General features: G+C 41.3%; 1 protein-coding gene and 2 long non-coding RNA genes across 11 annotated transcripts; 1 reads left to right on the forward strand and 2 right to left on the reverse strand.

Moving 5' to 3' along the window:
- Window positions 1–427: 427 nt before the first annotated feature.
- Window positions 428–8,672, reverse strand: LOC309538473. Its single transcript, XR_014222193.1, has 4 exons — window positions 8,559–8,672; window positions 2,665–3,116; window positions 1,493–1,832; window positions 428–1,043 (listed from the first exon to the last, which is right to left on the reverse strand). It is a non-coding gene; the product is annotated as an uncharacterized lncRNA (long non-coding RNA).
- On the forward strand, window positions 3,464–5,048 carry LOC309538508. The gene is made up of 2 exons (XR_014222253.1): window positions 3,464–4,447; window positions 4,515–5,048. It is a non-coding gene; the product is annotated as an uncharacterized lncRNA (long non-coding RNA).
- Window positions 8,673–13,067: 4,395 nt separating the features above from the next.
- Window positions 13,068–21,504, reverse strand: TCF24 (transcription factor 24). Of its 9 annotated transcripts, none has more exons than XM_082234062.1 (6): window positions 21,393–21,504; window positions 20,916–20,982; window positions 17,762–17,857; window positions 16,503–16,574; window positions 15,404–15,789; window positions 13,068–13,197 (listed from the first exon to the last, which is right to left on the reverse strand). In XM_082234062.1, the coding sequence occupies exons 5-6, from the start codon at window positions 15,773–15,775 to the stop codon at window positions 13,084–13,086; spliced, it is 486 nt and encodes a 161-aa protein (XP_082090188.1). In that variant the 5' UTR covers window positions 15,776–15,789; window positions 16,503–16,574; window positions 17,762–17,857; window positions 20,916–20,982; window positions 21,393–21,504; the 3' UTR covers window positions 13,068–13,083. The 9 variants fall into 9 exon arrangements, with proteins under 9 accessions (XP_082090188.1, XP_082090186.1, XP_082090192.1 ...); XM_082234060.1 differs by having other exon boundaries at window positions 16,503–16,751; XM_082234066.1 differs by lacking the exon at window positions 21,393–21,504 and adding an exon at window positions 21,073–21,382 and having other exon boundaries at window positions 16,503–16,751.
- Between the last annotated feature and the right edge of the window lie 115 nt (window positions 21,505–21,619).

A 21,619-nucleotide genomic window follows, 5' to 3' on the forward strand; every position in this document is an offset into this window, starting at 1 on the left:
TGCATTTCTCAGGGCGGGGAGGAACAGAGGAAGAAAACATTTTCCATTTTGTGAAAAGAGATGTATGACATTGGTTCCTGTTATAGCCTCCCAAGTTTCATGAAAAAATAAGAGCAGCTTTTACTATGAATGTCTTAAATGGAGTGTAATTCAACTCACTATTGCTATATAGACTATGTGGGAAAATAGTCTCTTAAATATATTATTATTACTATTATTAATAATTTTTCTATTTATTACCCTCTCTTTACAGTAAGGTCCCAGGGCATTAAAAACAACATTAAGAACATATTAAAACAATGAAAGGGTTTTCAATATCCTGAATAACAATGTTATCGTTACTTTCTTTGGGTATGTCCCATGGATGTACGTTAATGTAAGGGCTTGTTCACACTTCCACTTGTCGAATTGCTTTCCACTGGAAAACCCACTCTATAGCACTGAATCGGAGCAAACATCAATCAGGTTTTCTGGGGAAAGTGGTGGGGCAAATGGAAAACCTCTTGGACCCATGCTTTGTAGTCAAGGAACAAGCAGCAGCATGGATGAGCCCTAACACTTTGTTCTCAATTAGGGGGGGGGGGAGATGGTTGCATATAAGGCATACATTAGAACATCAAATATAAAATATTTGTGGTTTAAGGATTGAATGAAAATCAGTTCTCTAAATTTCAAAAGATACTGAATTTCAAGCATTACTGTCAACTGCATCTAGCAGGAAAAGAATGCTGAATTTGATGGGCCTTTGGCCTGATCCAGCGGAGCTGCTCTTATGCCATCAGTATTCAGACAGAATGGCTCCCTTTCATAATGTAATCTTCTTAGCTTTATCTCAAAAATTTCTTATTACAATAAAATAAAATTTCTTTTTCATATAACATTTGCAAAACAGTCAAGTTTGGTTTCTTATACGTGGATTACAGGTTTAGTGAATAACTACCTCAAACTTGCAAGTAGCACTTTCATGGTTGAAAACGATTTGACAATCTGGTCTCATTTCTGAATACATCCGAATTCAGGAAGGCACACAATCAAAACATCCACTGCAATAAAAACAATTAACATAACTTTATAATGTTCTAAGTAATTATGTTACTTGGGCCATTTAAAGCTTTACTGGCATCTCAGAATTAGGAAATACACATCAGTATAAATTCAGATGGGTAAACGGCAAAAGGAAATCATCACTGTGCCAGCAATGCAATTTTTAATATCTATACTGTACAATGGAAAACACGATTTCCTAAATTAAACTATTTCCATGGCTTTGTAATTGCTTGCAGAATGAACCCTCCAGTTTTTTTTTCCCAAAAGCAGGGAACAAGAAAAGTCATATACATAACAATCTGAGGTTGTATGAAGTGTCATCAACCTCCCAACAAGGTTTACTGAAAAGGAATATTGTACAAGTAAATTTAAACTCAAACTATGTGTCTATTAAAAACTAGTTTTACTAAAGCACTTAGTTAAAATTTTAAAGAGTAACACTTACCATTATCCATACTTTAGGGGTCAACAGGGCATCTTGACAGACCTAAACTAACAGAATAATAAGACATTTATAGATAACCAGCTGAAAATACTATTTTAAAAATGTCAACTATGTAACTAATTGTTTGGCTTGTACAAAAGTTGTCTTTTATCTGAAATATATACAAACGAGATCTGTTCCAGAGGCCCGGCCATATCCCGAAAATTCCGTAACTGGAGGACTGCTTCTGGGTTTGCTGCAGCCGTAACCCAAAGATTCCGGAACCTGGAGGTTACGCAACACAAGGTACGACTGTATTTTCAACATACCACGAAGTACAAGTCATCATGCTAGTCATCCCCTGCAAAAGAATAATTTTATCATTGAAAAATAATTTTCACAGATCCTTGAATATGTGGAGCGGGGGGGGGGGGGTTCTTGCCCATTGAAATGGTACTTTATACCAAATGCATAATCATGGTTGGGTGTTTTAGAAATATTTTAGGTCACAATCAGCACAGATACAAGGAGCTTATGGACTGTTTAGAACCTTGTATTTGACCCTGTATTTGTTGTTCTAAATTTCCATAGCTGAATGCAAGCACACAAAAGTTAGAAACTAGTACTAGCTCTGTCCCAATCTGTAGGGATTTGAGGATATTAAGGTTAACAGGGATAACTTTTTAAGTGTACCGTGGTACCTCAGGCTAAGTACTTAATTCGTTCCGGAGGTCCGTGCTTAACCTGAAACTGTTCTTAAGCTAAAGCACCATTTTAGCTAATGGGGCCTCCTGCTGCCGCCACGCTGCCGGAGCCCGATTTCTGTTCTCATCCTGAAGCAAAGTTCCTAACCTGAAGCACAATTTCTGGGTTAGTGGAGTCTGTAACCTGAAGCGTATATAACCTGAGGTACCGCTGTACCTTGAATCAACTGTTGCCTGATAACAGAACAGATGACTAAACTTACTCCACAAATTTATCACTCACACTTGAGATCTTGAATTTGCATGAGATGCTACAGCCTAAGGCAGCAGTATGAAGTGGAGAGCAAGTCTTTTTGTAGTTAAAACTGCTGTAAGGTGACCCCAAGATCCAGACTTCGGCCTCTTAGGACTCCTAAGCTGGCAATATTACAGTAGTACCTCAGTTCTTAACCCGTGGTACCATTGTTTTCATAATATGGATCAACTTACCTTTAATGATTTGCGTAGTTTTGGTTTTCCCCGCAGAATATTTTCGTGCAATGGCAGAGTCCGGGAACATGTCAGCTACACACTTTTTAAAGTCGTCGCAGAAGGTGAAAGAAATGTTGTGTTTGGCACACAGCATGGCCATTTTAACCTCTGCATTTCTGACCTGGTCAGCCTCTGTGGTATTGCTAGTCACAAATGCGGACATCGTCGGGGCATGTTTCTGTGCCTCTAGCCCGCGCTTGTGCTTGGCCGATTTTTTATGCTGAGTGACATCGGTCCTTCCCCCATGGGAGACACTAAAATTGCAACTGCAAATTGTGCAGAATGCATGACCATGCCCCACTCTGCTCTTCTTCAAGAAGCTAAATTCCTTTTCCCATTTCTCACGATACTTGCACAGCCTCTTTGCTTTTTTCGAAGGAATGTCTTCTTCTCCACCTCCATCCATCTTTCTTTGTTTGAAAAAGAAGAAAAGAAACACATCAGAGTAGCCACACATGCAATTTGCGAAGAGATTGCTCTCCTGTAGCAATCCTACCTCTTCCACATTCATACGTGGGATTTGAGTGGAGTAACACATGACTGGAAAGGTTTGCAGTTCCAGAAACATAGGTGTGCACTGCCTCAAAATAAATTTAAGAAGTGAACAAAAGAAGACTCACTAGGAGGGCATTGCTGAAAAAATGTCAACTTTGTAACCAGAAGTTCAACTGAATAGAATCTAAATCACATGCACCACAACACGTGCAACAAAACGGCGTCCAGCATTCAAAAACCCCCTCAGCTTGCATTAACTAGTCACACACACACACACACACACACACACACACACACACACACACGAGAGGCGGTGACAGCCTCCCCCCTCGCCATGAGATCACCGCCCACCATTTTAGTCAACCAGCTCCTTTCCTTTCCCCCACAGCAGTCAATCGAAGGAGCCTCCAAAACAAATCCAAAAGCCCCCCCCATGAGATTGCTGCCCGCCACTGTACTCAACCAGCTGCTCCTTCTCTTTTCCCCATGTGCCCCTGCTCCAGACAGACCTTATGCCTGGCAAGGGTGAGTGTGCTGTCGATGTATCCATCCGATTCCGAGCACAGGTAAGTTCTGAGCCCCTCCGAGCCAAAGGCCCAAAGCCCAGCCAGCAGCCAAACGAAGCCTCAAGCCGTTCCCACAGCACAGCGACCTGGCAAAGGGATACAGCAGCAAGAAAACCACACCGCTGAAGCAAAGGCGAGTCCCCAGGCAACGCGGCCAATTTTATCGGCACAAGGCATGCAAGCTCCATCCCCTAGTCGTTCTCAGACTCCTTATTGGTGAGCAACACATCTGAGCAACGCAGCTGAGGAGCCTCCCTGGCCGGCAGGGAGGGAAAGGAGCTGCTTCCTTTGAAATCCGGGAAATTTACGGGATATCTATTAATCTGGGATAGCAGGGGAAACGGCACTAGAATAAGGGAATTTCCCGCAAAAAAGAGAAGGTTGACAGCTATGCTCCTTTCATCCATGGAATGCTTTTGATCCAGTACAGGGATCGCACTGGCAGGCAGGAGCAACTTTTGCACATTTCCCCACTCCTTTCCACAAACTTCCCTCCCTCCCAGACTGTTTTGGAGGGTCCCCCAATCTTCCAAAGTAGATTTTTAGAAGGGGTAATAGGGGGATTAGCAAAGGTTGTCTGTCTCCACCACATCCTATTAATGGAAACTCCACTAGGTGGATACTCCCAATGGCAGAAGCAAAATCTGGATCCAAGCAAACGTCTGTTATCCTCAGCAGCTGTTGCCTTCAAAGCATATTGCTACTTCCTATACAAAGCATTTTGCCAAAGTCTACTCAACCTTTCAGACATGATGTGATGTGGCTACTGCCATTCATGAACACAAACTGCAAGGCAATCCATCTATCCATTTCCTCTCCTTAATTAAAGAGCAGAGGAAAGCAGATGGTACTAATATAGAAATCTACCTGTACCAAATGTTGCTTTCCGGTAATCATTTCTTAAGCTTAAAATTGAGTTGCTCTTGGAAAGGGTAGCTATGCCTTAGTTTATCCAATCAGCAGATGCTAAAGTAAGTTGGTTTAAATTGTTAATATATTTTCTCTGTTTTGTGTGCTTTCATTACAAAGAAATGTCATATATGCAGTATTCTTAAGGGTTCATGTTGTTATACCTTGTTGGTTGAAACAACAATTGAATCCCAGACAAATGATTCTGAAGCCACTGAGCGTAAACATAACAGTAGATTCCATTGTCAGAATATGATGAGAGGAACTGCGAAGGCCATTAGATCCCAGTTCCAAAAATCATTATGGGGTGGCGTTTCCTTGCAAAGTTAAAAGATTTTATAGAGACACCATGTTTCCAAAGAGGTTTTTTTTTTTTTAAGGTTTATGTTATCTGGCAGGTATAAAATATGAACTAAAATTTCACGATTAAAGTGAACTTTGCTTTGGGACTCCAGCTATGTGAACAAGCACAACATATTCCCTACAGGCTCAGTTCAATCTGAAAACTGAGTATATGGTATTTCCTAGTACCATCAAGCCAAAAATAGATTGCTACACAGTGAAGAGGTCATGGGTCAGGGCCATAAGACAACTCTCTAACCAATTTCCCCACTGACAAAGAGGCAATTTATCATTATAGCTAGGACATTCAGCTGATGCTACTGATTTATGAAGACATCAGTTCTAGTAATGATCTTCAGCTGTCTAATTCATCATCATTCAAACAACTTGGCAGCCTGGAAATAACTCAAAATAATCAATACTAGAAGTACATTTTCCCCATTGTGTTTTCAACAGACCAACTAATTAAAATATAGGTCAATTCCAGAAAAATTATACAAAGGAAAAGGGGGTCTCACAATGCCATAGTTAATGTACCTCCACTTTCAAATATATATAGATATCAGCTGCATGCACACACACACTACTTGTGCATTTGTGTATAATGCAGAGCTTTCCAAACTTTTCATGTTGGTGGCACAATTTCTAGACATGCATCATAGCACGACACAGTAATTCAGTTTTACTAGCAAACCAGAGGTTAAACTAACCCCTTCTAAGAGATTCGGATACATGCATAAATTGTAATAATGAAATGTATGGGGACACAACATCTCATGACTGTGCAAGTCACCTTCTCATACATCATTAACAGATTTCAATAATTTTAGCTAATTCTTCTTCAATAAGTGAAAAGTTTCTCCTTGCAGTTTAAAGAAATGGAATTCTGATCAAATCAGTCGTGGATTTCAACACTTGGGAAGTAATGATGAACTTTCTCTCTGAGCAATGTTAAATGGTCAGCAATTAGTGAGCTGATATCACATTTTAGCTCGCACTTAGAAGTTTTGGGAAATATTTCAAAATTTCCTTTCCTTTTCTATTTGTTCTCTCATAGAACAAATTTTATCTACCACTTTTAATATATTTTCTCCTTTTTCTTGCATACTGGTATTCATTTTATTCAAATGTTCAAATATGTCAGCAAGATATGCCAATTTTGCACACCAAAGTTTGTTTTGAATGAGATCACAGAATTCCTTTTGCTGATTTTCCTCAAAAAGTTTAAGCATCATTTCCCTCAATTCATATACAAGACAAAGCACTTGACCTCTTGACAGCCAACAAATGTCTGTGTGTAGAAGCTTTTGAAAACTTGCCCCCATTTCTTCACAAATATGAGCAAATAATCTTGATTCAAGAGGTCTACTTTTAATGTAAATGACCATTTGAACCACTTTGTCCATAACTTTTCTTAATTCATTTCCAGTAGTGTGTGACTAGTGCTTCGTGATGTAAAAAGCAACAAGTAATTATATTTTTATTCTTTATTTGCTAAAGCTATAAAACCCTTTGTTGAACCAACCATTGAGAGTGGGCCATCTGTGCATATTCATACACAATTTAACCACTGCAAATTACTTTCCTTCATGAAGCAATCTAAAGTTTTAAATATATCTTCACCTCTAGTTCTTATTGGAAGTTCTAGACAGCAGAAGAATTGCTCATTAATTCTGTCAGTATGAATGAAACATGTAAAAATAAATAATTGTGCTACTGACATCTGTTGCAATGTAAAGATTGTATTATCATTTTGAAAAATATCCTTCATTTGCAGCTTAATGTTATAATATATGTCTTGAACATATCTTCCAATTGTGTTATCTGCCAAAGGGATTTTATTAACTTCTTTTTCAAATTCTGGCCCAAGCATTGTTCGAACAATAGCACAGCAAGATTCCTTTATGGTGGTTTCTGCAATAGTGTGTGGATCCTTGTTTTTGGTAATTATTTGAGCTACCAAGTAGCTTGCCTTTTAAGCTTTCTCTAACGTCTGCATTCTCCTTATGAGTGATGCAGATGGCTTCTTTATAGGTTTTGAAACCTCAATAAAGTATTCCACTGCTTTTTCTGACAAATGACTGTGTTTTGAGGTAAAATGACTTCAACTTGTTTGGTACCATACTTTCATTTGTAAGTATATCCCTACAAACGACACTGGGGAAAAGGATTGTTTTCATTACCAGAAAATGAATCCCCGTTTCATATACTGTAAACTTTACTGTATAAATGAGGCTTGGAATTTTTTTCCTTTACACTTCTTATGTACTAAAGCACTGTTCAACAGTTGATTCTTGTATAGTTTCCTCTACAGCGGCTATATTCTGTTCATTGTAAACGCCATCTTCACCAACTTTTCTTAATTAGAAACCTATCCATTTTAGGGGGTAATTCAACTGCAATTTAAGTAATCAAACATGAAAATAGCAGCATCAGCACTTAAACTCCCTCAGAGCAGGTGGTGGTGGACTCTGCAACAAGTGCAAGGCCAAAGTGGTGGGATCCAGCAGCCAGTGAGGGTGGGTGGCAACTAGTCTTGGCTACTGCAGGGAGAAGACTTCTTCCATCCTGGGCCAGGGCCTCATGCTGGCCTGGTGCTGCACTGGCCCAGAGGCAGGAGGGCTGCAAGAGAAGAGGGGAGGGCTAGCACCCAGCCCAGCACATGGTGGGGCGGGGCAAGCGAATGAGTCGCCAATGGTTCCTTGGAAAGCATGGATCATCAGATCCGAGCACCTGACAAGCAGCCTCGACCAGGGAGGAGAGGAAAGCGTGCGGGCAGGCAGGGTGGGGAGGCTTCTGTGCAGCATGGCAGCAGCTACTCAGCGGGCTGCCCGCTCCCTTTCCAGCCCCAGGGGGAGCTGTGAAACACCTACATACTGTGTCACAACACATATTTGGGGAAGCTCTGGCATGACGTGTATTAACAATCCTCTATTTTTCAAGTTACTACACGAGGAATATAGGTAACATGACAATAGCACGTTATGACAAAAACTGCTTTTAGATATATGCAGTAGGGTCCACCTGCTAATGGAATAGACAACTTTACCTTCATCTCCTTTCACTGGTTAGGTCGGAGGGGGGAATAGGAGAGTGGGCTGGAGGCTCTAAAGAAGAGAGTGCATAACAAGGCTCCCCAAAACAACCACACATTCTATAGTTCTGCCAGACAGCTATCAATTGCATTCAAGAAGTGGGCAAAGGTGCCGCGCCCCGACCAGTTATCAGGCGCGGGAGCCGCGCGGGATCCTCTTTGTGAGGGAGCGCGACGTGGCCCCGCCTATGAAAAAGGGCCTCCAGACCCACAATGGTTCCCCTACCCGCCGCCGCCTCGGCCTCCAGCTGAAGGCGGGAAGCCCCCTGCGCGCTCTACCCGCCACGAGTCCTGGCCTAGCTGAGTTCAAGGTACGTGGCGAGGAAGAGGGAGGAAACGCAGCCAGGCTGGTCGGCGCGAACACACACTTTCGCCCAGGCAGCCGCCGCCGCCAACGGTAGCCCAAACCGCCGCCTCCCCTCCCCTCTCGCCCTCAAACGGCTTACCTGTTCTGCAGACCACGCGAAACCCCGCAGACCTCCATAAGAAAGGAGCGCGAGGGTGGCCGGAACCGGAATTATAAGTCTATGGAGCACGTGACCAGCCCTTTCTCCCCCCCCCCGCGCCTTTTGCGCTCGCTCTTTTCCGGGCGAGGTGGCCGACAAGTTAGTTTCGTTGCTGGACTACACTTCCCATCATCCCCCTGACAGTTGGGCCGGGCTTGCTGAGGCTGACGGGAGTTGGAGTCCAACATTTCATCACCTTGGCTAACCCAAAAGGCAACAGGGCAAATGCTTTTTTTTTTTTTTTGCCAGAGACGTGCGAAAAAGGTTTTTTTTCGGGGGCGGGGAGGCGGGAGGGGGGAAATCCATGCTGGTTGCGCGCCAGAGATTTTGGGTTTTGAATCTCGCACCCTCTCGCGGTGGAAGAAGAGATCAGCTATAGCTTTTCTCTGATTTCCAAAGTGGTGGCAGTAAAGACAAGAAGTAAAAAAAAAAAAAAGTCTGGTGGCACCTTTAAGACTAACGTCATGCCCTCCAACATTTCCCCGATGAAAATAGGGACACCCTATTCTATAATAATCTCCTGCCCACCTAGCAGATCGAAAGCAAGTCAAAGTGCAAGTAGATAAATAGGTACTGCTCCCAGAAGCGGCTTAGTCATGCTGGCCACATGACCCGGAAGCTGTATGATGGCTCCCTCGGCCAATAAAGCGAGATGAGCACTGCAACCCCAGAGTCGGCCACGACTGGACCTAATGGTCGGGGTCCCTTTACCTTTATTCCATCATAATAATTTTACTGTTTATACCCTACCCATCTGACTGGGTTGCCCCAGTCACTCTAGGCGGCTTCCAACATATAAAAATAGAATAAAACATTAAAAAAAACTCAACTTGCTTCAAATGGCTTGGGGCTGGATAACTCCATACCCTCCAACATTTTTCCAATGAAAATAGGGACATCCTAAGGAAAAGCGGGACAATCAGAAACCAGGACGAGATTATCTGGGAAAATCCAGGACTGTCCCTGGAAAACAGGGACACTCGGAGGGTCTGACACATTTATAACGGCATAACCTTTAATGGACTACCCTGTCTTAATAAACGTGTTAAGACTTTAAGGGGCTACAAGACTGGTACCACACTTCCACGTCATGGAAAAGTGTGTGCTCTAACATGGGGTGCACCAAAGGTGGACAAGTGCCCCCCATAAGGAGCTCTCCCAGGTCTCCCCCACCTCACTTGCCTTCCCCTGTTGCTAGACTCTTGCCATTAATATATTAATGTTATTTTTCCTTCCTTCAGTACGTAAGTATCTGAAGAAGTGTGCATGCACACGAAAGCTCATACCAATAACAAACTTAGTTGGTCTCTAAGGTGCTACTGGAAGGATTTTTTTTATTTTGTTTCAATATGTAAGACACTCAACTTACCACCCCAAAAATACTTTGCCATGGACATAGCCGTGAGGGGGCAAGGAGGGGCAACTGCCCCTCTAAATCAATAAAAATACATAGCTGAGGTTCTGCCCCCCCCAACAAAAGGCCTCCCCCCCCTAAAAATCCTGGCTACGCCCATGTACTTTGCACATTCTGTGCTCCCCCATAATTTTATTTGGTGCTGCTCCCACTCCATGGGGTGGCTTATTGTTTATATAGCAGCCTCATTTGAGATGCTGCTGTACAAGATTAAATAAAACAGATCCCTGCCAACAGAGCAGACAAAGGGAAACACACCCAAAATATAAATAAATAAAAACATACACATATATAATCAAAACATTTAAAATATTATATACAATGCGCTTTTGGGTTCATGTTTATAAGCTGTAATTACAATAGTATACCCTCTAGTTAAAACATTTTCTGTGTTAATATATTCTATGTCAATCTCCATTTGCTCCCTTAGAGACCACATGGAACAGAGCAGCCTTTGTGCAAAGTAAAGGCTTGGGGCAGATGGGAGGGGGACTCAAATGATGAGAAAAATGAGATTGGGGGAATCACATGAAGAAAAAAAAATGAGATTAAAGTCACGACTTGTTCCAAATTATGGATTGGTTAGCTATAAATGTATACATTTTTGTATGCCCACATGCCAAAAAATCATGAGGTGTGTATTCCAGATCATGAGACGCACATGCATTTTGATGGAAGATGTTTCTGTGAGAACTGAGGAATGGGCCAGAATTACCCAGCACCAATGCACAGGAGATGCGCTTGTGCCATTATGCCTAGAAGGCCCACAGAAACAGCTCTCGTGAGGCTTTGAGGCTGGGATTAAATGGCAGGGGCAGGCTCCTTTTTCGATTTTAGTATGGGGGTGGAGGGAAAGCTATGATGGAAGTGAGGAGTCACACCAGGGTTCAAGCATTTTAGGCCTTAGTCCTATGCACACATACCAACTAGAATAAGTAAAACTGAAACCAGGTATTCTGAGTAAAAATGCACAGGTCTTGCTGAATGGTCTTTCTTGAAATAACTGAATGATGTCAATAACAAAGGAAGTGTTCAGTTTTATAAAGTACTAGTGCTTAGAAAAGGTACTGTTAAATATGGGGAGGAATTATTCCTCTACAGAGACTGTGTGTCTGCAAGTCACATTTTTCACAGTTAAAGCATGGGAATGGTAGCTGGAATGGTTCTGGAATAAGCCATAGCGATGGCTGAGTCAAAGGCTAATCAGTTGTCATTATTATTATTTTAAAGAAAATCCTAATATTATAAGACATGATAACATTCTTAACTCCTGTACCGCAAAGGAATTTCCCAAATATTCCTCTTAAATGCATTTTATTTTATTTTTGGCTTCTTGTGGAACAGTTTCATTTCTTTGATTCTGACAAATCATAGCAGTTTTTAAAGTATTTAATATAAATATTAAAATTCTGTAAAATCATGTATAACATATACAATAAGAGAAGATAACTAGGTGAACCTCTACTGCACATATCTTCTAACCACTTTGCTTACATGCTGCAAATATTTTAGCTGAACTAGCTGAGCATGCAAGCTCTGTTTTCTGGAATGAACAGATCAAGCTATAAAACATGTACACATGTTGCAGTATAGAAGTACGGTAAGCTTTCCCCTCAAACATTAATGCAGTTCAGACCATAAAGCAGAGATAAACACAAATAATAAATTATATTACAACACCCATAATATTGCTAGATTTCATACACAAAGCTGCTTACATTGTGGTTTTGTTTTTGTTTACTGTAATGTTCTCACTTGACTATTAACACACATTCATTTTATCAGTGAAAAGAGGCAAATAAATTCATCTGAGAAAAGGCTCTTGAACAGTAGATGCTTCCAAAGGTCATTTGGACCTCTGCGGAAAAGCAACAAAGAGTCTTGTGGCACTTTAAATAGATATATTATAGCATGCGTTTTTGTGGAAAAGAGTCCACTTCATCAACCACATTTGGTATTATCCTAATATGGCAGGTATTATACAGTGAAAATAATTGTAAAGAGTGAGGTCAAATTGTAATGAAACAAAAAATACTAAATTTTCAGTATGCAGTATAGAAACCTCATAGTGTAAAAAGTTTGCATTTTATGGTTAATTAATATTTGCAGCTTATTGAAATTATATTTTATTGCAGAAGCATCTTAATTCTACACACTTAAGATGCAACACAGAAATTCATATCCAAAGTTCATATAAACACAGATCTGCTTTTTAAGCTCCTTCTTTACAAGATCAGCCAGACTACACTGTAAACTCTATAGATGCTTTATATAAACACACACACACACACACACACACACACAGGCTCATGCTGATCTATCAGTGGCCATTAGCCACAACTGCAAAACCATGCTCAAGAACCCTATGAATACCAGATGTGGTCACAAACAATGGCAGAGGGCTGTTGCTTTGATGTCATGCTTGTGCACTTCGTGAGACAATCTGTGCAGTCATTTCTGGAAACAGGACATTGGAATAGATGGATCGCTGATCCGGCAAAGCTCTGTTTAAGTTCTTAAAAGCTTGGATGCATGTGAACAGCCAGAAGAATGCACACCTGTGTTTCTTGAGGGATATGTTCAGAATGAATCCCTTCATTGTGATAGTCCATAATTCTTATGTTAATCACAAACCTTGTTGCTTTAATGCTTGCAAGTTGTCTATTGGGTCAGCTCACACGTTACATTCAGCCATTTCCTTCACAAATGGGATGGGTTGCTTGTTGACTCAAATAATGTTACATTCGCCAGGAGTTCATGAATCTCAGTTGGTATCATGTGTACAACGCGTGTACATTTTGCTATTTCAGAAATCGTGGCAGTTGTTTGCGGCAGGAGGACCATAATGCACTGCTCACCCAAATAGACTGCTTCTGGACATAAAGAAAGCAACCTAAAGGAATGTGTGACTACCTTCAAATTCAGCTTGTCCACCTACTTCAAATGGTGTCAGATACAATTGGGAGGAGGGTCATAGTTGCTGGAAGAAGTGTTTTAATTTAAATATATCCAGCATAATAAATACACAGCATTCAATATAAAAACATAGCATTACATTTGTGAATTTTTTGAAGTTTCTCCTTGATTTGTGTTTTCTGTTTGCGCTGAGTGACTCAAAAACTGCCCTGTAGCTCCAATGTATAGCCTTGATCGCATTGGCCATTTCTAGAAGACAATGTATACAAAAGTACACAATAGATTAGTACTGCTTAGATGTCATGCTTTCTGAAACAAAAGAGATGAATGAAACTACAGCCGTACCTTGGAAGTTGAACAGAATCCATTCTGGAAGTCCATTCGACTTCCAAAATGTTCAAAAACCAAAGTGTGGCTTCTGATGGGCTGCAGGAAGCTCCTGCAGCCCATCGGAAGCCACAGAAGCCCCATCACACGTTCAGCTTCCAAAAGAACATTTGAAAACTGGAACATTCATTTCCGGGTTTCGATCATTCGGGAGCCAATTTGTTCAGGAGCAAAGGCGTTTGAGATCCAAGGTACGACTGTATACTGAAGACACACACACACGAGTGCAGGTATCTGTAGTTTACAGTTCTGTGCCTTGATAGTAGTAATCCACTGTGTTCAATAGTGAATAAACTGAATGCCTCTTTCATCCCTCAGGGGATAAAAGGGGGTAGACCTGTGGGTTACAGTTATCAGGGATATAAACTAGAGAGAGGGCAGGGCATGAGGCTTGCTGACCATTTGAGAGCAAGGCTCTGGCTATGGAAGAAGGAAGGACCTGTTAGGGTGCCAATGCTGTGAGACCCTTCACCTAGGTTCAGGTTGTACATATGTGTAAATAAACCATATATCATAAAGACACCACAATCTCCGCTGTGCCTCATTAGTCAAAAAGAAAACACAGATCCTGAGTTAAGGTGCACCTGCATTTCCTGGAGTTTCACACGGCTCATGGAGATTGGGGTGGCATGTTAGAATATGTATTTTTTAATGAGCAAGGGCCAATTTAATACCACTAGTGAATAGAATGAGTACAGGAAATAAATAAGTGAAGAGCTGCTTACAGTAATAGTTTGCCTGTCTTTTCTGATTACCAGCCCTTTAAATTTGCAGTTCCCTGAACTAAGCCAAGAGGGAACCAGTTCAGGAAATTAGTAATTAAAGAGCCAGTAGCCAGGAGGAGCAAGCACTGCTTTAACGCAAAGTAAATGAGAGGCATTTTCTTGATTCCACTGAACTAAAAAGATGACTTCTTTCAGTTCTATCTGACAAAGAGTTCTACTTCTCCTTTACATCTGCAGGTGTTGCCATACGTCTGGATTTTCCCATATCCGGAATACTGCTGTCGGCAGCAGTGTCCGGGTGGAAACCAGACAAATGTCCTGGAAAATTCGGGCGCATGGCAGCCCATGTTGGCGGTGCTGCTTTTGCCATTTTCCCATACAAATAGCTCAAAAATGGCTTTTTTGCAATTTTGCCCCAAAAGCCAACTTTGGGTAAAAAAAGCTCAACAACATTTCTGTCTGTTTGAAATATGGAAACCCTATTTAATTCCCTCTGAAGGAGCAGCCACACAGCTTAGGATGTCTGTATCCATTTCTATTGCTTGAGGCTCAGGTGGCCTTGGTGGTGGTGAGTGCCTTGTAGCAGCTTGGATGGTGGCCCAGCTACATCACTCTCTGGACAGGGATATCCTAACTTCTATCATCTATGCTTTGATAACCTCTAGGTTAGATTACTGCAGTGTCTTATGCATAGGGCTGCCTCTGAAGTCAGTCTGGAAACTTCAGTTGGTGCAGAATTCAGCAGCCAGGTTGCTCACCGGGGCAAGGCAGTTTGAGCATAAAACTCCAATCCTGGCCTGACTGAGCTGGCTGCCAATTAGTTTCTGAGCCCAATTCAAAGTGCTGATTTTTACTTAAAAGTCTTAAATGGTGCAGGACTGCAATACCTCAAAGACCGCCTCTTCCCATATGAACCGACCTAGACCCTGCAGTCGTCATCTGAGGCCCTTCTTTGTGCGCCCCTCAAAAAAGCATTCAGAGGGTGGCAACATGAGAACAGGCCTTTTCTGTGGTAGCTCCCCATTTGTGGCAGGCTCTCCCCCAAGGAGGCTTGCCTGGCACCATCATTAGACATCTGGTGCCAAGCAAAAACTTTCCTTTATAACCAGGCCGTTGGCCTTTTAGAAGTGGGCAGGATGTTTTTAATGCATTTCAATTTTCTCTTGGTTTTAATGGACGCATGTGGGACTTTTTGTCTGTCTGTTTGGTTGGTTGTAAGCTGATTTGGGTTGCCCTGGACAAGATAAAGCAGCTGACAAATTTAATAACAAATAACAAAAGCTTTCATGCTCTTCCTTGATTCGGCCTAGCAAAAGAAAACCCCTTTGTTTTGCATTGCTTACCTTAACTGGATGCAGATAGCCATCTCCTCTCAGTGTGCCCAAGCCCTCTCCGGGCAACTCTTCTTCATCCTGCAAGCTGCGGGTAAGGTGAGCAATGTAGGTAGTGGCCAGGAGCAGCACGTCCAACTTGGAGAGCTTGGTGTCAGGTGGCACAGAGGGCAGGGTTCTCTGCAGCTCCAGAAAAGCATGGCGCAGAGTCTGCACTCGGCTGCGCTCTCGGGCGGCGTTTGCAGCTGCTGGCCTCCCCAAGGCTATTGCAGTTCGTTGGCCAGCTGAAGAATCTGTGCCAGACACACTGGCTGGCAGAGAGCTGGAGTTGGAGCAGGGCGCAGCGAGCTCCTTGCAGTTCTCCGATACATTTCTATAGTCCATTCGTGGAGATGAACCTGCAGCCAACAACAACACTTACTTTCCAAGTACTTCAGAGGATGATCATAATTACGTATTTTTAATGTTGTTATCATTACATTCTGACCTGATGATTTTTTTTAGTATTACGGCAACACTTTGGATGTACAATTTGTTTTTCGCTTTTATCACTGTGTTTTCAGGGAACACAGCTCATAACAGACAGTTCATTAAATCGGTATAGAACTGATTTTGTAATTCTTGAGTACAATCTGCATGGTTGGCCACTAGTTTTAGGCAGTGGTGTAGCGTGGGTTGGCAGCACCCGGGGCTATGTGGAGGAAGCGTGGGTGGGAGGGAAATGGATGGCGTATGCTGACCCTCCAGTGTCCCTATTTTCCAGGGACATACCTGATTTAGAGAAGCCATCCCAATTTCTGATTTGATTCCAAAATGTCCCACTTTTCCTTAGGATGTGCCTATTTTCATTGTAGAAATGTTGTAGGGTATAGAGTTATTCAATCCCCGAGCCATCTAAAGGCATAGGTATAGGGATTTTTTAAATGTTTCATGTTCTATTATTTTTTTATATATGTTGGAAGCTGCCCAGAGTGCTGGGGCAACCCAGTAAGATACATGGGGTATAAATAGTAAAATCGTTATGGAATTGGCTGTCTCTATTTTCACCGGAGAAATGTTGAAGGGTATGAGTATGCATGCACATTCAACTGCCTAATGGCATTCACATCACCTGTGGCCAAGAACTGTGGTCATGTACAGAGTTTAGGCAGTTCTAAAAGACTTTCAGAAAACAGTGGCTGACCTGAGAGCAATAAAATAGGAGGCAATCAGAAGCAGGTAACTTTAAAAGTATACGTTTAGGCGGAACACCAGTCAAACTTACAAGTTTAGAATTTACTCACATGCTTAGAATTGTATTCCCTGAACAGTGTTCTCACTCAATGAATTAATTTCCGCTTTTGCACCAACATACTGTGACCTTAAACATTAAGGGTGCCCAATAAAGTTATCTACAGAAATGGCAGATATTTTGTTGACTGAGCTGAACAGCACATAGTACTCTTTCCCAAGTCAAATTGTGTAATGACAAAGGCTGGACAAGTTATTTTGGCACCCAACTCCCAAGGAAGAAAGTAATTAAAATACAATAAAAATATTAAATAACTCAGAATTTTCTGCCCTTTCATAAAATCTGAGACAGTTTCCTCACTCTGCCTAATGGTGGGGCCAGCATCACACAGCTTATATTATATTTGCTCAACAGATGGATTTCTCCTTAAATAAAAACCACCCCTAAAACTATGTCCAGAGCCCAATTCTGCATTCTGTAAATAATATCTTATTATATTAAGTGTGAAAAATCAAATTACACAGAATCTGACTCTACTACGTGGGTAATAAATGAGCTGTCCTTTTAGAATAAAAAAAAAATACACTTCTTCCAGAGGTTAAGTATTCATTCTTTCTTTTTAAATCTTCCAGTAGAAATTAAACTTTAGTTCAATCTCCTCTTTCCTTTTAAAATATAAACATTTGGCAGAAAGATCCACACCCTATTTCCTCTGGGCTGGTGGATGCTGGGGGTGGATTGTTCCCTAAGTATTTTGTTTTGTATTGTTTCACAAAAGATTCTGGTAATTAAATAACGAATGGCAATAAATTCTATTCGGCAAGGTTTTGATTGGAATGACTTCTATAACTTTGAAGAGAAATTGTTTTTATTCAACGTAACTGAAATATCACCACTTTGGAAATCATTGGTAACAATAAAGTTACTTATTTAATTGCATAAATGAGTGTTCAGATGATGTTATGTAACATGAAATACTGCTTGAAAATTCTGATTGAGAAGGATTGCAATTCAGGACCCTTAAAATAAGGTGCTTTTACTGAATATATGTTACAGTAAACAAACTGAAAAGAGATGGTTTCTTGTCATTTCCAGTTTACACTAATTTACAAATTAAAAAAGGTAAAGGTACTCCTGACCATTAGGTCCAGTCGCGGACGACTCTGGGGTTGTGCGCTCATCTCGCTCTATAGGCCAAGGGAGCCGGCGCTTGTCCGCAGACAGCTTCTGGGGACCTTTTAATGTGTTTTTGTCAGGATAAAAGAGCAAATGATCGTAACGTTGGTTTGCATCTGTGAATGAGATCCTCTGGATTTCCCCCCTTCTGTAAACAGCACCTTGCCATTTGGGTGCATACTGTACCACTTGGGTACTCAAAATTAGGTGTGTGGTTCTTTCAGTCATGGCCATTGTGTACAGTCATAGAAATACCTGGAATATCTATGTATATGTGTTTGCATATACGGTACATTGGCCAACATCCAAAGACTTCTAGACACATACCTAAAATGCTTTAGTGCAAATGCTGAAGCTTTTGCCCATTTTCATTTCCTTCCACAAAGCTTTGCATTGCAAGAGAAGCTCCTCTGGAAGGTCTTCTGACCTGCAGGAGTTGCTTTTTGAAGTATATACTGTATGCAAAAGGCTGAGATACAAAGGGGAGGATGAACAGTTTTGTGCTTCCGATTAGCTCTTTTGAGTATATATACAGTTGTCTGCATGTACACACAATCAGCAAGCATAAATTATTACAGAAATCAGAGGGACTACAGATCAGCTGTATACTTCAGTCCCACAGATTTCATTGGCAACGAGTTTGAGGAGATTGTGCTCCTTGTACATGTATATATTATGTATTTATTGAATCTAGTATATTCTAGTTGGGTTAGTAGCAAACCCAGGGACCAGTTTGCAAAAGGAAACCCAGTTCTTAACAGGGCTGAATCAAACTGTTCTGCTATCCCAGGCAAAAATTTATTTTGATGCTCAGTCTTGCACTTCATTGTATATAGTGTGTGATTGGGGTGGAAGGGTGTTTCTGCAGGGGTTTAACAGCAACTCATCAATGGGACATAGGGAAGGGGCTTCAAGTGGAAAAATGAATGGAGGGGGAACAAGCGTAACACACATTCTATGCCTATGGTGAGAACAGGATCGGGACCACTGGAAGAACCGTATTCCCATCTCAAAGGTTTCTCCTAGTTTCAGAATCTTTCCCTGTTCCATTCAAGTATTTTGCAAAAACTTAGGGTGATGAATGCGTCTGATTCTTATTTTTGTACTGTTGCAATTGTTAAGTTATTTAAAAAACTGAATGCTGTCATTGCAGCAGACTGTCATCAAAAACAACAAAACTACTGATATTATTATTATTAATTATTATTATTTAACATTTAGAGCCTAATGTTTTCAAGGAGCTGAACAAGGTATCAAAAAACAACACAGCCCCTGCCATCAGGCTTACAATCTAAGGGACAGAATGTAAAGGAAATAGGAAACATACATTGCAGGGAATGTCTAAAATGTAGTAGTGTGTAATTTTAATGTTGTGTCTGCCAAAATGCTTTCCATGCAGAAGATCCCAGGTTTACTCCCTGACATCTCCAGGTAGGGCTGGGAATGTCTGTGGTCTACAACCATGAAATGCTATTGCCTGTCAGGGTAGAAAATGCTGAGCTAGGTAGACCAATGGTCTGACTTGGTTTAAGGCAGTTTCCTGTGTTCCTGTTCACACAGAAAAATTTACAGGCACAGACTAATTTGCAGTTTCTGTGGTGACAGTTTTCCTCTTACAGTAGACAGAGAAAAATCCCTTCTAAAAGAGGCACAGAATCTCCCATAAACACTATTTATACACATGTAGGGAAATAACTGATCAAAATCTATATGGGATATTTAGTGCATCATGTGTCACCTGCAGTTTATAACCTATATGCATTTATTTTCCTTAGTGCAAATCTGCATCAGTATCTTTTTAACAAGATCCTAAAGATAGACTTGCAAGTAGTCAAGAGTGAAAACCAGTCAAGATGGTCTCCAAACTTCCAGTGGTGGCACTCCAAAATTAAGTGTACTCCTATAACCGATTTGGAAGTAATCAGTGCATTTTAATTGCCTGTCATTTGTTTTAGTATGCCCCCAATATTTTCCCTTTCAGGTTTTAGCTCCTTTGCTTTTGATTTGTTTTGTCAATAGTTGTTTTTTAAATTAATTTGCCTGAATGCTCAGTAAATATTCGGTGCCCATTGAACTGCTATAGAATGTGTACATTTCCTTTCCTGGTCCAGGATTCCAACAAGTAAATTATATTAGTTAGCATCCAACAAATACACTGTAAGCGAACAGCTGAGGATTCCCTTAAACTCTTTTACACTTGAGGGATTTGAAAAATGTTTGATGATACAGAAGGATTCTAGGTAGTGCCTTATTGGGCTTTTAGGATCTCTTCAGACACCACTTTGGCTGTAACATCAGTTAACTGGGAGAAATGAAGAGAGATGTTTAGGGAGTAATGAACAGCATTACTGCCACCTTCCCATTCTTAACATTTATTTGAACAAAGAGTAGGGGAAAATCAGTAGGACTTATTATCAAATAAATTCATCAATCAAAAATTTTATTATTTGGAAGTCTTATTTGAATGAGGCTTAAAGCCAAGAAAGCACTAAATTTAGCATTGCCGCCCAAGTATTTTTATTACAAAAATTAAACCTAAAAGGATAAAGCTAGTATGCAGCATTGTTTACTTAGGAGCATGCCCTGTTGAACTAAATTCCTGCTACTTATGAGCAGATGTTTATAGGACTGCAAGGGAAGAAAAAGTAGTGCAGAATTTCCCATTCAATGTTCTAGGTACAACAATTTCCCCAAGCATCAGTGTGATTTTCACTACTTTATTGGGCAGCCGGATGTAAATATGCCTTTCCCCACTCTCACTTTCTTGAGGTTTGAGGTCAATTTGCGGCTAATGAATGGTTTGATCCTCAATACACACAAATAACTTCTATTTTTAAGATCGGGATGAAAGGTTCTGTAATACATTCCATCCATATATATATATATATATATATATATATATATATATATATATATATGTTTTTATTCAAACCGTTGGAACATCGAAAAGTATTCATTCTTATACACCACATCTGTAACGCAAATTGCTTTCTTACAACTACGCATTTTGACTTTCTGGCACTGAAAAAACAGCAGCTGACTGATTTCGCATCCGAAAAGCCAGGAGCTTCTAAGAGATCGAGATATTCCCTATTCCGAAAGCCCACAAATTCGCACCTTTCTTCAGTTGAGCCTAGAATAACTCCCGACACGAATCAAGAGCGGCAAGACTTCGCGCACAATCCTGCAAGGAAACAAATATCACTTTCAATCCCTCCTGAGTGTAATGGCAAGATGATTAGGGAGAGCTAGCCAATCCAATTTAAAATTGTACCTGCTTGTTGTTGAGCCTGCGGAGTTCGCCAAAGCTGAGCGAGCCCGCTTCTCTCGATTTGCAGGGTAACTTTTATTCCCAGGGAAGTTACTGAGGCAACTTCCAGGAGAACATGTTCAAAGGGCAGACAGACCACCAAGATGCATCTCTAAAGCAGCACTTTTTGAGGAAACCGTTTCGGGCTTGATTTCCCAGTGACTGGGTTCTAACAATAAGTGAGACTGCACGCAAATACAGAACCAGAGGAAATATAACAAAACAGCATAATTGTTCGTTACTGAGATAGAGAGAGCAGAAAGTTACATTAGGAAAGCACTTACTTGGTCTTCTGGGGTGAGCACCCGGGGCAGAGAGGCGCCTGGCCGGCCAGTAGCGAGGTAGTCCAGGCTGGGAGGGGAGAAGCGCGTCTCTCTTATAGACTTCCGAGGGGCTCCTCCGCCTCCTCCTCCTGCTCCTCCTCCTCCTCTCGCATCGCCCCCTGTCCTTCCTGGCGAGCTCGACCTCTTTCCCCTGCAGGGGGCCGAGGCGCCTTCCGACGGAGAGCGGG

Source organism: Podarcis vaucheri, assembly GCF_965113315.1.
Source record: "Podarcis vaucheri genome assembly, chromosome: 8".
Classification (NCBI taxonomy): domain Eukaryota; kingdom Metazoa; phylum Chordata; class Lepidosauria; order Squamata; family Lacertidae; genus Podarcis; species Podarcis vaucheri.